General features: G+C 45.1%; 2 protein-coding genes across 2 annotated transcripts in view; both read right to left on the bottom strand.

Moving 5' to 3' along the window:
- guk1a (guanylate kinase 1a) overlaps positions 1-7,862 on the bottom strand; it is a 55,944-nt gene extending 48,082 nt beyond the window's left edge. The window contains exon 1 of the mRNA XM_078424140.1: positions 7,734-7,862. Within this exon, the coding sequence (XP_078280266.1) occupies positions 7,734-7,773 (40 nt within the window). The 5' untranslated portion in view covers positions 7,774-7,862. The remainder of the gene's footprint in view (positions 1-7,733) is intronic.
- A 12,019-nt stretch (positions 7,863-19,881) lies between these two features.
- LOC144607006 (tetratricopeptide repeat protein 21B-like) overlaps positions 19,882-22,108 on the bottom strand; it is an 82,260-nt gene continuing 80,033 nt past the window's right edge. Inside the window, exons 29-30 of the mRNA XM_078423539.1 lie at positions 22,013-22,080; positions 19,882-19,959 (exon numbers count right to left, since the gene is read on the bottom strand). Of these exons, the coding sequence (XP_078279665.1) occupies positions 19,882-19,959; positions 22,013-22,080 (146 nt within the window). The remainder of the gene's footprint in view (positions 19,960-22,012; positions 22,081-22,108) is intronic.

The raw sequence follows: 22,108 nt of genomic DNA on the forward strand, positions 1-22,108 counted from the left end.
GCCCTGTACAACTGCGGCAGAACCACCCTGCTCCTATATTCAAATCCCCTCGCTCTGAATGCCAACATACCATTCGCTTTCTTCACTGCCTGCTGCACCTGCATGCCTACTTTCAATGACTGGTGTACCACGACACCCAGGTCGCGTTGCATCTCCCCTTCTTCTAATCGGCCACCATTCAGGTAATAGTCTGCTTTCCTGTTCTTGCCACCAAAGAGGATAACCTCACATTTATCCACATTATACTGCATCTGCCATGCATTTGCCCACTCACCTAACCTATCCAAGTCACCTTGCAGCCTCCTAGCATCCTCCTCACAGCTAACACTGCTCCCCAGCTTCGTGTCATCCGCAAACTTGGAGATGTTGCATTCAATTCCCTCGTCCAAATCATTAATATATATTGTAAATAGCTGGGGTCCCAGCACTGAGCCTTGCAGTACCCCACTAGTCACTGCCTGCCATTCTGAAAAGGACCCGTTTATTCCTACTCTTTGCTTCCTGTCTGCCAGCCAGTTCTCTATCCACATCAATACTGAACCCACAATACCGTGTGCTTTAAGTTTGCATACTAATCTCTTATGTGGGATCTTGTCGAAAGCCTTCTGGAAGTCCAGATATAACACATCCACTGGTTCTTCCTTATCCACTCTACTAGTTACATCCTCGAAAAATTCTATAAGATTCGTCAGACATGATTTACCTTTCATAAATCCATGCTGACTTTGTCCAATGATTTCACTCAAATCCCCTTGCTATGAATGCCAACATACCATTCGCTTTCTTCACTGCCTGCTGCACCTGCATGCTTACTTTCAATGACTGGTGTACCACGACACCCAGGTCTTGTTGCATCACCCCTTTTCCTAATCGGCCACCATTCAGATGTCCTTGTGGGAGTGTTTGCTAGTGCTGTCGGGGAGGATTTAAACTAATGTGGCAGAGGGATGGGAGCATGAGCAGAGAGACAGATGGGTGTAAAATGAGGGTAGAAGCAATAGGTAGCAAGGTGAAAAGTAAAAGTGGCAGGCAGACAAATCCAGGGCAAAAATCAAAAAGGGACACTTTTCAACATAATTGTATAAGGGGTAAGAGTGTTGTAAAAACAAGCATGAAGGCTTTGTGTCTCAATGCAAGGAGCATTTGTAATAAGGTGGATGAGTTGAATGTGCAGATAGTTATTAATGAATATGATATCAAACATAGCACAAAATGTAAGGAAATTTGTGTTTGGTAGATTATTTCTTTGTTGTAACAATGCTTCTTGGCAATAAATCTTATACCGTTGGAAAGCCTGTTTATTTCCCTTTTAAATGGTGCCACATTTGTAAGGAACATGTATTTGTGGGATGAGCAGCAGAGCTGAGTATATGGGTTGCGCCCATGAAAAATTTGCCAAATCTTCTCTGCCAATGCCAGACAGCTTATTCTGCTGTTGCTATTGACTCTTGTTTTGAGCTTCTGGTACCCCCAAGTGCTGACAATCAGGTGCCTGATTGGCACCTGATTGGCAGCATCTGTGAGCATGGGCCCTGCTACAGTGGTCAGTAGGTGTCTGCTCCAAGAATCGGCATGCCACGTTTGACTGATCTGGATAGGGCCCTAGTACCATCTCCAAAGTGAAGGCCAAGTTCCATATAACGGGGGATGTCAGAGACAGGCCGCGAAGTGGGCGTCCCAAGAAGACAACTCCCGAAGAAGACCGTTTCCTCACCCTGTCAGCACTTAGGAACTGTAGGCTGTCTTCTACAGATTTGCAGTCAAGGTTTGCAGGACGATATGGCCGACGGCTCTCTGCCCAGATAATTCGGAACAGACTGCACGCAGCCGATCTCCGGTCTCATAGGGCTGCCAGGAGGCCTGCCATGACTGCCCTTCACCGTCAGGCCCGTTTGCGCTGGTGTCGGCAACACGTGCACTGGAACCTGAACATGTGGAGGAACGTTATGTTCAGCGATGAGTCCAGATTCTGCCTACGGCAGTTGGATCATAGGGTCAAAGTGTGGAGAAGACGCGGAGAACGCTATGCTGATTGCTGCACCGATAGAGTAACATCTTTTGGTGGAGGCAGTGTGACGGTGTGGGGCGGCATCTCCCTCACTGGAAAAACGAGGCTTGTCATCATTGGAGGCAATCTCAATGCAGAGAGATATCGAGATGAGATTCTGCAACCAGTGGCAATCCCATATCTCCACAGTCTGGGACCGAACTCTATCCTCCAAGATGACAATGCTCGCCCCCACAGAGCAGGGTTTCTCAGAGACTACCTCCAGAATTTGGGAGTGGAGAGGATGGAATGGCCTGCCAGCACTCCTGACCTCAACCCCATTGAACACTTGTGGGATCAGCTTGGGCGTGCTGTTCGTGCCATAGTGACCAACACAACCACGTTGGCTGACTTGCGACAAATGCTGGTTGAAGAATGGGATGCCATCCCACAACAGTGTGTGACCAGGCTGGTGACCAGCATGAGGAGGAGGTGCCAGGCTGTTGTGGCTGTGTATGGTTCTTCCACACGCTACTGAGGCTCCTGTTTATTAAATGAATAAATTGTTAAATTGCCAATATGTCTTGTTTCTTCAGACTTCAATCATCCAATCCACCAAACAACACCGAACAAGAGTCAATGGCAGAATAAGCTGTTTGGCATTGGCAGAGAAGATTTGGCAGATTTTTCATGGGCGCAACCCACATACTCAGCTCTGCTGCTCATCCCACAAATGCATGTTCCTTACAAATGTGGCACCATTTAAAAGGGAAATAAACGGGCTTTCCAACGGTATAAGATTTATTGCCAAGAAGCATTGTTACAACAAAGAAATAATCTACCAAACACAAATTTCCTTACTTTTTGTGCTATGTTTAGTTGGGATTACGGAGACATGGCTCCAGGGTGACCAAGGCTGGGAGCTGAACATCCAGGGATATTCAATATTCAGGAGGGATAGACAGAAAGGAAAAGGAGGTGGGGTAGCGTTGCTGGTTAGAGAGGAGATTAACGCAATAGAAAGGAAGGACATTAGCTTGGAGGATGTGGAATCGATATGGGTAGAGCTGCGAAACACTAAGGGGCAGAAAACACTAGTGGGAGTTGTGTACAGGCCACCTAACAGTAGTAGTAGAGTTGGGGATGGCATCAAACAGGAAATTAGAAGTGCGTGCAACAAAGGTAAAACAGTTATAATGGGTGACTTCAATCTACATATAGATTGGGTGAATCAAATTGGCAGAGGTGCTGAGGAAGAGGATTTCTTGGAATGTATACGGGATAGTTTTCTAAACCAACACGTTTTCTAAATCAACGAGAGAGCAGGCTATTCTAGACTGGGTATTGAGTAATGAGGAAGGGTTAGTTAGCAGTCTTGATGTGCGTGGCCCCTTGGGCAAGAGTGACCATAATATGGTTGAGTTCTTCATTAGGATGGAGAGTGACTTAGTTAATTCAGAAACAACGGTTCTGAACTTAAAGAAAGGTAACTTTGAGGGCATGAGACGTGAATTGGCCAAGATAGACTGGCAATAGATTCTTAAAGGGTTGACGGTGAATATGCAATGGAAGGCATTTAAAGACCGCATGGATGAACTACAACAATTGTTCATCCCAGTTTGGCAAAAGAATAAATCAAGGAAGGTAGTGCATCCGTGGCTAACAAGGGAGATTAGGGATAGTATCAAAACAAAAGATGAAGCGTACAAATTAGCAAGAAAAAGCAGCCTACCAGAGGACTGGGAGAAATTCAGAGTCCAGCAGAGGAGGACAAAGGGCTTAATTAGGAAAGGGAAAATAGATTATGAAAGAAAACTGGCAGGGAATATAAAAACTGACTGCAAAAGCCTTTATAGATATGTGAAGAGAAAAAGATTAGTTAAAACAAATGTAGGTCCCTTGCAGTCAGAAACAGGTGAATTGATCATGGGGAACAAGGACATGGCAGACCAATTGAATAACTACTTTGGTTCTGTCTTCACTAAGGAAGACATAAATAATCTGCCGGAAATAACAGGGGACCGGGAGTCAAATGAGATGGAGGAACTGAGTGAAATCCAGGTTAGTCGGGAAGGGGTGTTAGGTAAATTGAATGGATTAAAGGCCGATAAATCCCCAGGGCCAGATAGGCTGCATCCCAGAGTGCTTAAGGAGGTAGCCCCAGAAATAGTGGATGCATTAGTGATAATTTTTCAAAACTCTTTAGATTCTGGAGTAGTTCCTGAGGATTGGAGGGTAGCTAATGCAACCCCACTTTTCAAAAAGGGAGGGAGAGAGAAAACGGGGAATTACAGACCAGTTAGTCTAACATCGGTAGTGGGGAAAATGCTAGAGTCAGTTATTAAAGATGGGATAGCAGCACATTTGGAAAGTGGTAAAATCATTGGACAAAGTCAGCATGGATTTATGAAAGGTAAATCATGTCTGACGAATCTTATAGAATTTTTCGAGGATGTAACTAGTAGAGTGGATAAGGGAGAACCAGTGGATGTGTTATATCTGGACTTCCAGAAGGCTTTCGACAAGGTTCCACATAAGAGATTAGTATGCAAACTTAAAGTACACGGTATTGTGGGTTCAGTATTGATGTGGATAGAGAACTGGCTGGCAGACAGGAAGCAAAGAGTAGGAATAAACGGGTCCTTTTCAGAATGGCAGGCAGTGACTAGTGGGGTACTGCAAGGCTCAGTGCTGGGACCCCAGCTATTTACAATATATATTAATGATTTGGACGAGGGAATTGAATGCAACATCTCCAAGTTTGCGGATGACACGAAGCTGGGGGGCAGTGTTAGCTGTGAGAAGGATGCTAGGAGGCTGCAAGGTGACTTGGATAGGTTAGGTGAGTGGGCAAATGCATGGCAGATGCAGTATAATGTGGATAAATGTGAGGTTATCCACTTTGGTGGCAAGAACAGGAAAGCAGACTATTACCTGAATGGTGGCCGATTGGAGAAGGGGAGATGCAACGAGACCTGGGTGTCGTGGTACACCAGTCATTGAAAGTCGGCATGCAGGTGCCGCAGGCAGTGAAGAAAGCGAATGGTATGTTGGCATTCATAGCGAGGGGTTTTGAGTTTAGGAGCAGGGAGGTTCTGCTGCAGTTGTACAGGGCATTGGTGAGACCACACCTGGAGTATTGCGTACAGTTTTGGTCTCCTAATCTGAGGAAAGACATTCTTGCCATAGAGGGAGTACAGAGAAGGTTCACCAGATTGATTCCTGGGATGGCAGGACTTTCATATGAAGAAAGCCTGGATAGATTCGGCTTGTACTCGCTGGAATTTAGAAGATTGAGGGGGGATCTTATAGAAACTTACAAAATTCTTAAGGGGTTGGACAGGCTAGATGCAGGAAGATTGTTCCCGATGTTGGGAAGTCCAGAACAAGGGGTCACAGTTTAAGGATAAGGGGGAAGTCTTTTAGGACCGAGATGAGAACGGGTTTTTTCACACAGAGAGTGGTGAATCTGTGGAATTCTCTGCCACAGAAGGTAGTTGAGGCCAGTTCATTGGCTATATTTAAGAGGGAGTTAGATGTGGCCCTTGTGGCTAAAGGGATCAGGGGGTATGGAGAGAAGGCAGGTACGGGATACTGAGTTGGATGATCAGCCATGATCATATTGAATGGGGGTGCAGGCTCAAAGGGCCGAATGGCCTACTCCTGCACCTAGTTTCTATGTTTCTAGTCTGCTTTCCTGTTCTTGCCACCAAAGTGGATAACCTCACATTTATCCACGTTATACTGCATCTGCCATGCATTTGCCCACTCACCTAACCTATCCAAGTCACCTTGCAGCCGCCTAGCATCCTCCTCACAGCTAACACTGCCCCCCAGCTTCGTGTCATCCGCAAACTTGGAGATGTTGCATTCAATTCCCTCGTCCAAATCATTAATATATATTGTAAATAGCTGGGGTCCAAGCACTGAGCCTTGCGGTACCCCTCTAGTCACTGCCTGCCATTCTGAAAAGGACTAGTTTATTCCTACTCTTTGCAGAACCAATCTCCAAAAATTGGGCCCTGGTGATTTATCTGCCTTCAGTCCCAACAGTTTACATAACACCATTTCTTGACTAATGTAGATTCCCTTCAGTTCCTCCCTCCCCTCGTATTTTTTGGAGATTGGTTCTGTCTTCACTAAGGAAGAAGCAAACAAAGTACCTGTTTAACTGGTCTGCCATTTCCTTATTTGCCATTATAAATTCACCTGCTTATGACTATAAGGGACCTACATTTGTCTTCACTAATCTTTCCCTTTTCACATACCAAAAAAGCTTTTAGTCAGTTTTTATATTCTCCAAAAGCTTTCTTTCATGCTCTATTTCCCCCCTCTTAATTAACCCATTTGTCCTCCTCTGTTGAATTCTAAATTTCTCCCAGTCTTCCGGTTTGCTGCCCCCTCTGGCCAATATGTGCCTCTTCCTTGGATTTAACACTATCCTTGATTTCCCTTGTTAGCCACAGACAGGGATGAACAATTGTAATTCATCCATGCAATCTTTAAATCTTTGCCATTGCATCTTCACCGTCAACCCTTTAAGTATCATTTGCCAGTCTATCTTTGCCAATTCCCGTCTCATACCATGAAAGTCTCCTCTCCTTTAGTTCAGGACCCTCATCTCTGAATTAGCCGTGTCACTCTCCATCTTAATGCAGAATTCCACCACATTAAGGTCACTGTTGCCCAAGGGGCTTTGCGCAGTAAGATTGCAAACTAATCCTTCCTCATTACACAGTACCCAGTCTAGGATGGCCTGCCCTCTAGTTGGTTCCTCTACATATTGACTTAGAAAACCATCCCGTATACACTCCAGGAAATCCTCCTCCTCAACGTTGTTACCAATTTGGTTCACCCAATCTTTGTGTTGCTTAAAGGCACCCATCACAAAATGCTGGAGTAACTCAGAGGGTGAGGCATGCTGCTCTCTGGAGAACATGGATAGGTGACGTTTTGGGACATCTTGACCTTTCTTCAGATGTTGCCTATCTCATTGACTTACTCCAACATGTTGTGCTCTTTTCTGTAAACCAGCATCTACAACTCCTTTGTTTACAACAACGGAAATCTGCTGTAACATGGGGATGACCTCTACCGGATCACCCAGCCTCCCATTACTCATTCGTGGCACAATTTATCCAGCAGAAGGGTCTCGACCCAAAACGTCACCCATTCCTTCTCCCCAGAGAAGCTGCCTGTCCCGCTGAGTTACTTCAGCTTTTTGTGTCTGCAACTGAAGTGTGAAAGGTACGTGTGCGAACACGTCAATTTTTTGATCACCTTTCCTCAGATATGAGGGTCACTGACACTGGCAAGGCATTGTGAAAGCACTGTAATGCAAGTACAAACTCCAGGTTTAAAACAACAGTGAAAGACGCAACTTGCTGGAGTAACTCAGACAGCATCTCTGGAGAATGTGGATAGGTGACATTTCGGGTCTGGATCCTTCTTCAGACAGAGTCAGGGGAAAGGGAAACGAGGGATATAGACGGTGATATAGATAGATACAGAACAAATGAATGAAATATATGCAAAAAAAATAACGATGATCAAGGGAAACGGCCCATTGTTGGCTGTGGGCTAGGTGAAAACGAGTTATTGACAACGAGTAGGAAAGAATTGTTAACCGCTGAGTTACTCCAACATTTTGTGTGTCTTCTGTGTAAACCAACATGTGCAGTTACTTCCGACACGCTCGTTATAAATGCGCGGAGTCACAGAGAAAGCCAGCGGCCGGCCCGCTTACCTTGCCGCCTGATGAAGCTGGATATCTGACGCATAAACATAGGCAGGAGCAGGGGCAGTGCCGTGCCGAGCCGAGCCGAGCCGGACTGCAGGGCAGGACCGGGCAGTGCAGTCAGGGCCAGGCCGGGCCGGCCAGTGTAGGACGATGCAGGGCCGGGCAGGGCGAGGTAGTGCGGGGCCGGGCAGTGTAGGACGGTGTAGGGCCGGGCCGAGCCGGGTGGTGGTGCTGTGCCGAGCCGGGTGGTGGTGCTGGGCTGGGTGGTGCTGGGCTGGGCCGGGTGGTGGTGCCGGGCCGGGTGGTGGTGGTGGTGGTGGTGCCGGGCCGGGCACCGCCGGCGACCGTTCAACGGTCCCGGCTCGCGCCCTCCGCCTCGTCGCGCGGCCACGCGTTCTGACGTCACTTCCTGCCCTGGTTGCCATGGCGGGCGCTCTAACAACCCAGCACCGCGCCGGGCCGGGCCGCAGCACAGCGTCCACCAGAAACCCAGCACCGCGCAGGTGGACTGTGCATCATTGCAGGGAATGTGTTGACAAGCTGGAAAGGGCGCAGAGAAGATTTACCAGGATGTTGCCAGGAAACGAGGGAAAGGTTGTTGGGCAGGCGAGGACATTGTTCCTCGGTCCGAGCGCAGGAGGATGAGGGGGTGATCTTGAATGAATTAATTTAGTTTATTTGTCATTCCACTCCTTAAGGGCCTGTCCCAGTTAGGCGATTTTAAGGCGACTGCCGGCAACTAGGCTGTCGCCGCACGTTCGCCGGGGTGTCGCGGGCATGTTCGTGAGGAGTCTTCAATGAGTCGTAGCGGATATCGGCCAAAAGGTTACCTGCTCCAATTTTTTTGGCGACAGCTGGCTTGTCGCCAAGTATCGTAGCTTATTGCGGGCGCTGTCGCATGCTGCCCCCAGGTGTGGTAGGTTAACGCCTACTGTCAAAACTGACAGAACTGTCCAAACCCGCCCACAGAAAAGTTCAGCTGCAACAGCCAGCTGTGGAATGGAGGGCGGAGACCGCTGTCAAAGGGGGGCGGACACCTGCACGAAGCAATGCGACAGCACCTGGAGTAATCAGTGTGTTGGGGAAAGAGGGGAATAGACCAAAACGCAGATACAAAGGATAACACAGCGACCCTTATTGTTTCCCGCGGTAAGCGATCATGTTGTCCTTCTATCGCTGCTCCATCGAGAGTGTGCTGGCATACTGTATAACCACATGGTATGCCAGCTGCTCAGAAAAGGACAGGAAGGCCCTTCAGAGGGTCATCACGACGGCCCAGAAGATCATCGGCTGCTCACTGCCCTCCCTGGAGCACCTGTTCAGACTACGCTGCCTCAGTAGAGCAGGCAAAATAATAAAAGATCCATCCCACCCCGGCCACCGTCTGTTTGTTCATCTGCCCTCTGGTCGACGTTTCAGGTCGATCAAATCCCGAACAAACAGACTTAAGAACAGTTTTTACCCCAGGGCCATACGAGAACTGAACTCTACCTTTGCACTAGGCAACACCGTTAAAAAATCTTGTACTTAATATAATTGTATTTAATTGTATTTATGTATTTATTTGTTTTTGCATTTATTGCATATATGTTTGTACGCACCGTCAGGATTGGCTATTTTTTAATTTCGTTGTACTCGTTGCAATGACAATAAATGAATATTATATTATATTATTATTATTATTATATTATACTTGATTTGGTCCAGGTACGCTTTAAATAACCATGATTAGAAGTTGAGGTAGAATATTACACAATGGAGCCACAATAATCTGAATCTGTTTCGGCGATAGGTTTCTTCTAGGTAATTATGTTTCAATATCTACTACTTAAATGTGAGTTTCCTGATTTGAAACACAAGCTGTTTATTTATCAAGCTCAATTTTTTTCTAAAATCTGCGCTTATATATGTGAAAATTGGGTATAGGTTCTCTGTTTATTTACACAAGTGTTTTTCCAACGATTTATTATTTAATGTTCCTGATTGCCCAGCATCATTTTGTTAGCCCAGTGTCAAGGGGTTCCGCCAATTCGCCTCGGAGTTTGCGAAATTCGTCAATTACTCCGTTGGGGACATCGGAAAATAGGCCGTCGTCTTTCTCTTTGCAACCATGAGATTCCTGCATGCTTATAGAAGATAGACACAAAAAGCCGGAGCAACTCAGCGGGACAGGCAGCATCACTGGAGAGGGGAATTGGTGACGTTTCGGGTCGAAACCCTTCAGACTTGAGTCAGTGGAAATGGGAAACGAGAGATAGAGACGGTGATGTAGAGAGATGGGGAACAAATGAATGAAAGACATGCAAAAAAGTAATGATGATAAAAGTAACGATGATAAAGGAAACAGGCCATTGTTAGCTGTTTGCTAGGTGAGCCGTTTCCTTTATCATCGTTACTTGTTTGCATATCTTTCATTCATTTGTTCGATATCTCTCTACATCACCGTCTATATCCCTCGTTTCCCTTTCCCCTGCCTAGTCTGAAGAAGGATCTCGATCCGAAACGTCATCCGTTCCTTCTCTCCAGAGATGCTACCTGTCCCGCTGTTACTCTAGCATTTGTGCCTATCTTCGGTTTAAACCAGCATCTGCAGTTCCTTCCTTCACATTTCGTCCTGCAAGGTTACACCTCCGATGTCTATTACGAGGTATATTTCGGTTTTGCGAGACTTGGTTCTTTTTGCCATCTTTTAGTTTCATTGGATCGTGGGACTTTACCATAATATCCAGAAGTACCCACATATGCCCATTGTTGATGAAGACACGAACATGATGGAATCAACCTAACTGGTCCATCGAAATAGGCCGATATGTAATGTAACTGAATGTAACGGAGCATATTTGTAATGGATCAAAAGGGACACTCTACAAACAAATATGGAATATGAAGGAAACTGCAAAAGAACAGTTTACTCTCCATGTCAGTAACTTATCTTCATGCAGATGGACAATGTCGTTTTTGTGGAGAGAGATGCCACACTCCAAAGTAATTATTCCTGGGCTATTTGCACTCCTTGTGCACTTTGTTCTTAGCAGTGCCAAAGAACAATAAACGAAACTGGCTTTCATCTCGTTAACTAAAATAAACGTGAAATTATGTGTCCCCCTTCGTGGCCTGCAGCCTGAACACGCTTTACAGCCAGTGAAATGCTTCCGAATAGTGTTTCTTGTGGTAAACCAATCTTAATCCCACCACCCCCACCCCCCTCACTGGTGTTTGTAAATTGACCCCTACCGTCATTGTCATCTAAATTGATCAGCATTACAATGAACAAGTCTTATGTAATAAAGTGAATGCATGGCAAACCAAAGGTAGACACAAAATGCTGGAGTAACTCAGCGGGTCAGGCAGCATCTCGGGAGAAAAGGAGTGGGTGACGTTTCGGGTTGAGACCCTTCATCAGTCTGAAGAAGAGTCTCGACCCGAAACGTCACACATTCCTTCTCTCCTGAGATGCTGTCTGACCCGCTGAGTTGCTCCAGCATTTTGTGTCTACCTTCCATTTAAACCAGCATCTGCAGTTTTTTTCCTACACGTAAGGCAAACCAACTTTGTTCATAAAAACCTCTCTCTACCTCTCTCTCTCTCTCTACCTCTCTCTCTCTCTCTACCTCTCTCTCTCTCTCTCTCTCTCTCTCTCTCTCTCTCTCTCTCTCTCTCTCTCTCTCTCTCTCTCTCTCTCTCTCTCTCTCTCTCTCTCTCTCTCTCTCTCTCTCTCTCTCTCTCTCTCTCTCTCTCTCTCTCTCTCTCTCTCTCTCTCTCTCTCTCTCTCTCTCTCTCTCTCTCTCTCTCTCTCTCACACACACACACACACACACTGAAATGTTTAAATTTACAGTTAACATGTGTCAAACTCGTATCTGTCCTGACTACTGGTCCTCAGAAGGAACTGCAGATATGGGTTTACACCGAAGATAGACACAAAATGCCGGAGTAACTCAGCGGGTCAGGCAGCAACTCTGGAGGAATGGAATTCCTTTCCTCCAGAGCTGCTGCCTGACTCGCTGAGTTACTCCAGCATTTTGTGTCTATCCAGATCAATATACCGCTTGTCACGTCTTAACAGATTACCTGGAAAAGTTTAGAGCTAATATATAGATTAATGCCAGCAACTGACACACGGGTCCCTGCTCTCCTTTCATTAAAATAATAGCGTGATAGATCTGTGTAAGAAGGAACTTCAGATGCTGGTTTAAGCCGAAGAGAAGGGTCTCGACCTGAAACGCACCCATTCTTTCTCTCCAGAGATGCTGCCTGTCCCGCTGAGTTGCTCCAACTTTTTGTGTCCATCTTCCGCGTGAAATAGATCTTTGCTTTGGAGCAGAGCGCTCCCGGATACTGCTGAGACCAGCGGTTTCAGAACAGCCACAGCCTGAGACAATCACTATCAGTCGTCGACCCAAATTTGTCGGGTTCACTCAGACACGTGAAGGGTGGCATCCACTCATTTATATTCATGTCCACGCTTTCACACTGCAAATATACACTTTCATACTATATATCCACTCAAGTGGCAATCAATGATACACACTTTGACAGCCACTTCCATTTACAGACGTTCTCAATTTCATAGATTTTTTTTCACGAATTCGGGCGTGTACATTTTCTAAAAACGCATCCACTTAAAATTTTTAAAAGCCATTTGAAGATACCAGAAGATTGTTTTGTTTAACCAATTTATTTACCGTCAAGACATTTGACAGGTAGATTAGAGGCGACAGTTTGACGGTCAGGTAAGCGTGGGAATTTCGCAATGTTTCCGAAGACGGTGTAATCTCTTAGCCAGGTGCTAGTTTCACAAAAAAAGTAACTTGTATCGACCTGACTGCTCACTTGAACGTTTGATATAAATTCGATTGTCTGCTGAGTTATTTCGTGGAAAGAGTTGAGTTGTGCTTGTGACACCTCCACATAAGTGCAGGTTGTCGTCGGTTGTCGTGGTCCCTGTCGTAGTGGACGTCCTATGTCGCGAAGACTGGATCGCCGGTTGTCTGCAACTTGCCGTCACCTAAACTTGCCGTCACCTAGGTGGTAGATTGTCGAAGCTTGTCGCAGGCATTGTCGTGGTCATTGTCGTAGGCGTAGGGTAAAAACAAAATAAGTTTTTCGTCCATCTGCTACGACTTTGACAGTTGCCGGCAGTCGCCTTAAAAGTCGCCTTGCTGCCAGACTTGCCGATTTACTTCAGCACTTTGTGTCCTTTTGTTTCTTAAGCAGCATCTGCAGTTCTTCTTTAGCCAGAGGGTGGTGAATCTGTTAAATTCATTGCCACAAATGGCAGTGGAGGCCAAGTCATTGAGGTGTTTTTGAAGAGGAGAATGATAGGTTCTTGATGAGTAAGGGCATCAAAGTATATGGGGAGAAGACGGGAGAATGGGTCTGAGGGAAAAATAGATCATCCATGATCGAATGGCAGAGTAGACTCGATGGGCCATAGAGCTTAATTCTGCTCCTGTGTCTTCTGATCTTACGACCAAGGTTGTTGAATTAAATGGCAATTGACCAGTTCTGATGCAAAGGAAACCTGTAACATCGATAAACAAGGAACTGCAGGTGCTGATTTACAAAGAAATGCAAAGTGCTGGAGTAACTCAGCAGGTTAGACAGCATCCCTGTAACCTGTAACATTAAATGTTCACCCCCTCCACAAATCTGCTGTTTCCAGCATTGTCTGTGTTACTTCAGATACCCATTATCCATTTTTTTTTTGTATCTCATCGTTCCATCATTTTAATTTCTCCCCCTGGTCCGAATTTGTCTCTTTCATCACATTCTCTTCACAGGCACCAACAATATTTGCACTATTCAGTCTCTCTCTGCATCCCCATCCTATTACAATTCCAAATGACAAATTATTTTTTTGGTTATAAAGTGACTTGTGATGTTGCTGGGCCTTGAAAGAAACTATGCCAAATGATATCAGGAAAACAAACCCAGCTGTTTATATCAAACTCAAGTTAGAGTCATAGTGTCATACAGCATGGGAAATTGGCCTTTTGGGCCCTTTAGGCCAATTTGCCCATGCCAACCAAGATGACCTATCTACTGTAGAACCACCTGCCTGTGGTTGGCCCATAACCCTCTAATTCTTTCCTACCCATGTGTCTGACTAAATGTCTTTTAAATGTTGTTACAGTACCTGCCTCAACTACCTCCCCTGGCAGCTCGTTCCATATACTCACCCACTTTGAGAAAAAGTTGTCCCACATGTTCCAATTAAATCTTTCCCCTCTCACCTTAAACCTATGTCCTCTGGTTCTTTATCCCCTACTCTGGGTAAAAGGTTTTGGTGTTGTTTCAAATCAGCCAGGACTAAAGGCTCTAGGTCAGAAACATTTCAAGACTATTCTCCAGTGAAGTGCATCCTTGCTGATGTATGTGATCGGATTTACAAACTCAATCCCAAATTGCAAGCATGATGTGGTGGATAAATAGCCGTTTTCTAAACCTCTGCAAACTCCAGAGGATACAAAATACTCACTTTTAGCAACTTTTTATCAGGAGGAAATACTTAACTCCTTATTCATGTGAAAAATGCAAGTGTATTTTGAAACCTGCATTGTATATAAAGATATAAATAGTATGTAAACACAATCCCGAGGACTGACATTCATTTATAAAACTATAAACATGGCTGCAGCTCATATTTCCAGAGGAACTCGGGGAATAAATAATCACAGTTCATTCACAATAAATGCTTTCATCCCAAAGATTTGAATTTGTATCCAGCTAAATTTGGGTCATCTTAAACAGTCAACATGAAAAAGGCTCTGTTACAGTACAGATGTTCCTGCAACAAACCATTTTGGCTTCTCCTGTGCTGTAATTTCCTTGTGCCTCAACTTTATTAATGTCAGCACAAAATCACTTATAAAAGGTTGTGCCATTGAGATTACATCTGGAGATCTGGGTGAGGCAGCAGTTTAGTGGGGAAAAACATCACCACTCCAGCCCAAAACATCACCACTCCACCACTCCCTTCTCTTTGCAAATCCCAACCCAGTTCATCAAACTCGCAGACAAGTTTGGCAGCATTGTCAAGTCAAGTCAAGTCAAATTTATTTGTCACATACACATACTCGATGTGCAGTGAAATGAAAGTGGCAATGCCTGTGGGTTGTGCACAAAAATAATTACAGTTACAGCATATAAATTTAGTTTAACGATACAGTATTGAAAAAGTCAGAGGTCCACAATGTACACTCTTGTTCTGTTATCCCATTTTCTCATCCACTCCCTACACAGTAGGCGAATTTTAGAGGCCAATTAACCTACAAACCCACACGTCTTTGGGATTTGGGAAGGAAACCGGAGTACCTGGAGAAAACCCACACAGTCAAACGGAAAACATACAAACTCCATACAGACAGCGCCCGAGGTCAGAATCAAACTGTGTCTCTGGTGCTGTGAAGCAGCGGCAGCAGCACCAATAGTCTGATGGACTGATCTCTACCTTGCAGAGGCTAGATAGCAGTTCTTGGATACTTCCTCTGACCAACCCCTAGACCAAGAGATCACAGGGCCACTATTTCCCACATTGTCACATATTTCATCACATGAGGAGATTTTCCCTCACAGTCTTAAAGCTGATAATGACCCAATCCCACATTTCCGGTTTTATATAATACACAAGATCCATTGTGTAGGAAGAAACTGTAGATGCTGGTTTATACCGGATAGACACAAAATGCTGCAGAAACTCAGAGGGTCAGGCAGTGTCTCTGGAGAAAGGGAATAGATGATGTTTTGGGTCGGAACCTTCTTCAGACTGAAAGTAGTAGTGGATGAGATGGGGGGGGGGGGGGGGGGGGGATGGGTGAGAACTGGAGGCAAGAAAAGGCCAAAACAAATCAGGGCTGGCAAAGGTGACCTCAAGAAACGTGGGGTCCATGTTGGCTGAGGAAATGTGCTAATGACAGGGATACAAGGTTACGAACTGGAACTGGTAGAATTTTTTAGGACTAGGCCTTCCTGGTGGGGTATGGAGGTTAGAGGACTGAATGTCTGGAGTAAATATGAATAAAGAGTCGAAGGGCATGTGAGGTGTCTTGGACATAGGTGGGAAGGGATTGGACAAGGGAAGATAGGCCCACAGATCACAGACAGGACTGTCATGGTAGGCCCATTGTTTCTGCCTGTTTTGATTGATCGAAAGGTACCACATTGGAAACAGGCTCTTATTCACCAGTAGAAACAAAGAACTGCAGATGCTGGTTTACCAACAAAAGTCACAAAGTGCTGGAGTGACTCAGTGGGTCAGGCAGCATCTACGGAGAACATGGATAGACAGCGTTTCAGTTCGCTGTCTGACCCGCTGAGTTACTCCAGCATTTTCTGCCTTTCCTTCAGTCCACCAAGTCCATGGTAACTATCGATCACCTGTTCACACTATTCTATGTTATCCCACTCTCTCATCTATTGCCTACGCACTCAGGACAATTTAGAGGCCAATTAACCTACAAACCGCTCGCCTGCGATGTGGGAGGAAACCGGAGCACCCACAGAAAGCCCCTGTGGTCACAGGAAGAACATGCAAACTCCACACAGACAGCTCCCCAGGTTAGAATCAAACCTGGCTCAGTGAGGCAGCGGCTCTACCTGCTGTGCCACGGTGCTGTCTCCCACTCATCTATGGATGTCGGGTTCTTATACACCTCCATCTGGAAGGTCTCTACGTCCTCTGCTTCTTTCTGCAACAAATATCCAACCAGTTCCTATAAGAAAATAACTGCAGATGCTGGTACAAATCGATTTATTCACAAAATGCTGGAGTAACTCAGCAGGTCAGGCAGCATCTTGGGAGAGAAGGAATGGGTGACGTTTCGGGTCGAGACCCTTCTCCAACCAGTTCCTCTCCACCAACATCATCCACCTGGCAGAATTTGTTCTTATTCTGAACAACTTGTCTTTAGCTCCTCTCACTTCCTACAAATCAAAGGTGTAGCTATGGGTTGCCTGCATGGGTCCCAGATACACCTGTCTTTTTGTTGATCATGTGGAACAGTCTTTGTTCCAAATACTCTCTGGCACCATGTCCCAGCTCTTTATCTGTTACACTAAGTGCATTGGAGCTACTTCCTACACCCATGTGAAACTTGTCCATTTTATCTACTACCTTCCCAATTTCTACTCCTAGCCACTAACTTTCACCCCGCTCTCAAAATTTAATTTGAACCTTTTCTGACGCTTCTCGCCCTTTCATTGATTTCTCCGTTTCCATCTCAGGAGACAAACCATCAACTGATATTTACTATAAACCAGTGCTATGTTTCGTGCACCTAAAGAAGGTGGCCGGCAGGATTAATAAGCATAGGTGACAAGTGGCTATAATACGAAATACTGACTTTTAGAAGTACCATCACAATAAAGGCACTGCTCCAAACCCACCCGCCTACCTGGATGGCACCTTTTCTTGCCCAGACGCCGTCTCTTTCTTCCAGTTTCTCTGTCTCTGCTGCATCTGCTCACAAGATGAAGTCTTCCATTCCAGGACATCCGACATGTGTTCCTCTTTCAGGAAACATGGCTTCCCTTCTTCTACAGTTGATGGAGCCCTCTCTTGCATTTCCCCAGTTTCTACAACTTCTGCTCATTTTGGGGGGATTGTGATTTCACTGATAATGGTTAGCTGGACTATTTCATTGTGTGTTTAAGAGTCTACAACATGAGGTGGATTTTGCAATGACAGATGTAGACCAGACCAAATAAGGATTGTAGATTTAGACTTTAGAGATAGTGTGGAAACAGACCCTTCGGCCCACCGAATCTGTGCCCACCAGTGATCATCCCATATACTAGCACGCCCCTACACAATTTAAAATTTTTACTGAAGCCAATTAACCTACAAACCTGCACATCTTTGGAGAGTGGGAGGAAAATGGAGCACCCGGTCAAAACCGAGTCACAGGGAGAATATACAAACTCAGTACAGATAACACCCATAGTCAGGATTGAACCTAGGTCTCTGGCGCTGTAAGGCGGCAACTCTATCGCTGCGCCACCATGCCACCCGATGTTCCTTGTGTCTTCAGTAAAGCAGATTACCTGGTCCGTAATTCTGTCTGTGAAACAAATTGTCTTTTCGTTACACCTCAAAAGTATTGGAACCAAAACGTGCTTTGGGAAGTTCTACAGTTGCGAGGAGTGATACAGAAATGCAAGACCTTCCCCTCCTCTGAGCCTGGAGGCAAGTGTTGATGGGGCATTCATCCAGAAACAGTGTGTGACAAAAAGTTTCATAGAGAACAGGCTGTGGACAAAAGTAAGGAAGGTCTCACCCATGATGCATCCAGGTAATGAGAGGGAGTTGCACTAAATTATTCACTAAGCTGCAAGCTCCAATAATGAATCAATTAAACCATCTGCAATGGGCCTGGGAAGACTATTTCAGGATCATTGGGAAGACAATAGTCAGGATCAAACCTGGTTCTCTGGCGCTGTAAAGCAGCAACTCTACTGCTACGCTGCCTTACTGTCCTCCCAAAAGGGCATTGGTGAACCCGTTGGGTTTTAGTTTAGTTCAGGTTATTGTCACATGTACCAAGGTACAGTGAAAAGCTTTTGTTGCGTGCTAACCATTCAGCGTAAAGACATTACATGATTACAATCGAGCCATCCACAGTGTAACAGCTTTATAGTCATCACTACCAATAACAAGTACCTGTATTTGTTTTAAAATCCAGATCCTCATTTGAATTTAAATTACACTGTTGAGGAAGGGTGTTTAAAGTGGTTAGTTAGCGCAGGCTTCCACATTAATGATTTAATAACTGTTAGGGTAGAGCATCCATTACTGCAGCCAGACCGCCCTATCGCAATGTTGGATTGTATTTCTCAGTCCTGCCTTTGCAACAGTGAAGCCCTATGGTACTTACCTGCTCTGGTTACAGGTAAGGACAAGAGTGCAAGCCTTTGCTTTTCCAAACATTGTGGTATTGGCTTGTTTTTCCATACTGTGGACTGCACGCAAAGTATATTATGGACAAAAGATAGATTGTGACAGGTTGCTGTGGGTTTTAGATTTTATTTTAGAGATACAGCATGGAAACAGGCCCTTCGGCCCACCAAGTTCATGCTGACCATCGATCACACGTACACTAATTCTATGTTATCCCACACACTAGAGGCATCCTACACACAAGGGGCACTTTACACAAGCCAGCTAACCTACAAACCAGCATGTCTTTGGGATGTGGGAGGAAAATCACGCGGTCACAGTGAGGAACGTACAAACTCCACACAGACAGCATCCTGGGATAGGGTTAAACCCGGATCTCCAACGCTGTGAGACAGCAACTTTACCGCTGCACCACTATGCTGCCCTTTAAGGCCACTTCATGTGTTTCTTTTCATGAAAGGCAACTCCCTAACTTTAAAGTCTCCAAAAGAAAGGGGACATTTACGTAGGATTTGTGGTGATTGTTTCAATGTTGAGGCTCTATAAGGCGCTTGTAAGGCCGCATTTGGAATATTGTGAGCAATTTTGGGCACCATATCTGAGGAAGAATGTGCTGGCTCTGGAGAGGGTCCAGAGGAGGTTCACAAGAATGATCCCAGGAATGAGTCGGTTAACTTTTGATGGGCGTTTGTCAGCACTGGGCCTATGAGGGGGGACCTCATTGAAACATACAGAATAGTGAAAGGCTTAGGTAGAGTGGATGTGGAGAGGATGTTTCATTAGTGGGAGAGTCTAGAACTAGAGGTCATAGCCTCAGAATTAAATGACATTCTTTTAGGAAGGAGATGAGGAGAAATTTCTTTAGTCAGAGGATGGTGAATCTGTGGATTTTTTTGCCACAGAAGGATGTCGAGGCCAAGTCAGTAGATATTTTTAAGGCAGAGATAAATAGATTCTTGATTAGTACAGGTGTCAGAGGTTATGGGGAGAAGGCAGAATGGGGTTAGGGGAGATAGATCAGCCATGATTGAATGGCTGAGTAGACGATGGGCCGAATGGCCTAATTCTACTCCTATTCTTTATGATCTTATGACCTTATAAATATGCCAATCAATGTTTGGTTTGGTATGATGTTTTAAGTCCCATTTAGAAATTAAAGATAACGAACCCAATCATTGTGAATTTTATTTTTGTTGGTCATTTATTCTTGTACATTTCTCCAATACTCCCTGAAATTATGGAAAACATTTGAAATGTCTAGGGTTTAAGAGATGCTCTAGCCTTCTCAAAAACTTCCTTTCGAATCTTTGGATAAGTTGGATGATTTTTCAGCACCTGGAAAATGGGAACACAGAGCATTCAAGAACGAGGGTCCATGGGAACAATATATAGAACATAAAACAGTACAACACAGGAATGGGAACAATGTAGAACATAAAACAGTACAACACAGCCCACAATGTTTGTGCTGAACACGATGGCAAGTTAAATTGATCTCATCTGCCTGCACATGATCCATGTGTGTCACATACAAGATCTCCATAACGGACCAAGGTAAGGTTCCCAAGTCTCTGGATGTGGGCAGGAGTCTATCAGAGCCATAATCATACAGCATGGAGACAGTCCCTTTGACCCACCGAGTCCGCACTGACCATCATACATTGTTCCCATCTCACGCTCCCTACATTCCAAGTCAGGTCGAGTTTATTGTCAGATGCCCATGCGTGGTGAGGTACAGGCACAATTAAACTCTTATTTGCAGCAAGATCACAGGCACCTAGACTCAGACATCACACAGAAACATCAATTATATATAAATTATTCATAACTCATACATACATTCTACGACCATAAAAAAAAGACTGCAAAAAACAAGATGAGTGCCTAAATAATAAATTAGAAACAAGTCTATAAAGTGTCCCATCAGACTTTAGAGATACAGCGTGGAAGCAGGCCCTTCGGCCCACTGGGTCCTCGTCAACCAGCAATCGTTGTATACTGGCACAATACTACACACCAGGGACAATTTACAATTTTACCAAAGCTTATTAACCTACACACCTGTACACCTTTGGAGTGCGGGAGGAAACTGGAGCACCTGGAGTAAAATCCAAGCGGTCACGGGGAGAACGCACAAACTCCGTACAGACAGCACCCGTGGTCAGGATTGAACCCGGGTCTCTGGCGCAGTAAGGCAGTAACTCTACTTCTGCGCCACTGTACCCCCCACCAATGTGAGTTTAAAGAGTTTTGGTATGTCACTGAATACAAACTTCTATAGATGTAAAGTAGAAAGTCTCCTCACTGACTGCATGATGGCCTGATGCAGCAATTTCAACAGACAGTAACACAAGAGGCTGCAGAGAATGGTGGACCCAGCCCAGTCCATCACGGGCACAGCCCTACCCACCATCAAAAGGATCTACATGAGGCCATAGGAAGGCGGCATCTATCATCAAAGAGCCCCACCAATCGCTATACCTGTGTTGCAGGAAGTAGAGAAACCTGAAGTCCCATCACCAGGGTTCCTACAACTATCTGACCTGTACCAAACTAATTCTACTCTGGCAACAGCACACTACAGACCACCTCTTGCACTACCATGGACTCGTTTTTGCAATTGTATATTTTTGCACTAAAGATTGAGTTTGTTTTTGCACAGTCTCTTTCTTTCCACTGCCTTCTAGAATTTATGTATCTTTACGTTTTTGTGTGTTGTCTGTGTCTATGTGCCTGAGATGCTGCTGCACATGAGGTTTTTGTTGCACCTGTAACTCACCGTGTGTGTGCATATGACCATATACTCGACTTGAATCAACCATGTTACTGGGACGGGCATCACGTATAGACTAGACAGAGTAAGCATGGCAGATTTTCATCCTTGCAGGACAATAGTGAACCAGATAGGTTTTTATGACAACTGTAGGGTTTTCATTTGCGATTGCAGTGGGATTCAATGTCATGTCCCTGGATCCAGGGCCTCTGGCTAATCATTGTCCCTTCATGCCGAGAACCTATCGAATCAACCTGTTAAATTCAGGAAAGCAACTTTAGTTTTTGTAATAACGAGGAACTGCAGTTGCTGGTTTATACCAAAGATAGACACAAAATGCTGGAGTAACTCAGCGGGTCAGGCAGCATCCTTGGAAAACATGGATAAGTGATGGTTTGGGTCGGGACCCCTCAGTCTGAAGACGTGTCCCAACCTGAAACATCACCTATCCATGTTCTCCAGGGATGCTGCCTGAGCCACTGCGTTACTCCAGCATTTTGCGTCTTTCTAGTTTTTGAAATCCCAGAATCCAATTGCCATCTGGCAACAAAACCACACGCAGGCTCTAAAGGAAATAAAATGTCTCAATTTTAAACCTCTTCACATAACACAAACCTTGTGGCAAATGTCGATTGCGTGCATGTACATTTTTGCTTTCAGGTAATTGAAAGCTAGTTTGTAACCTACAAAGGAAAAAGGAAAACAGATAAA

The sequence above is a fragment of the Rhinoraja longicauda genome, chromosome 2, assembly GCF_053455715.1.
Source record: "Rhinoraja longicauda isolate Sanriku21f chromosome 2, sRhiLon1.1, whole genome shotgun sequence".
Taxonomy (NCBI): Eukaryota; Metazoa; Chordata; class Chondrichthyes; order Rajiformes; family Arhynchobatidae; genus Rhinoraja; species Rhinoraja longicauda.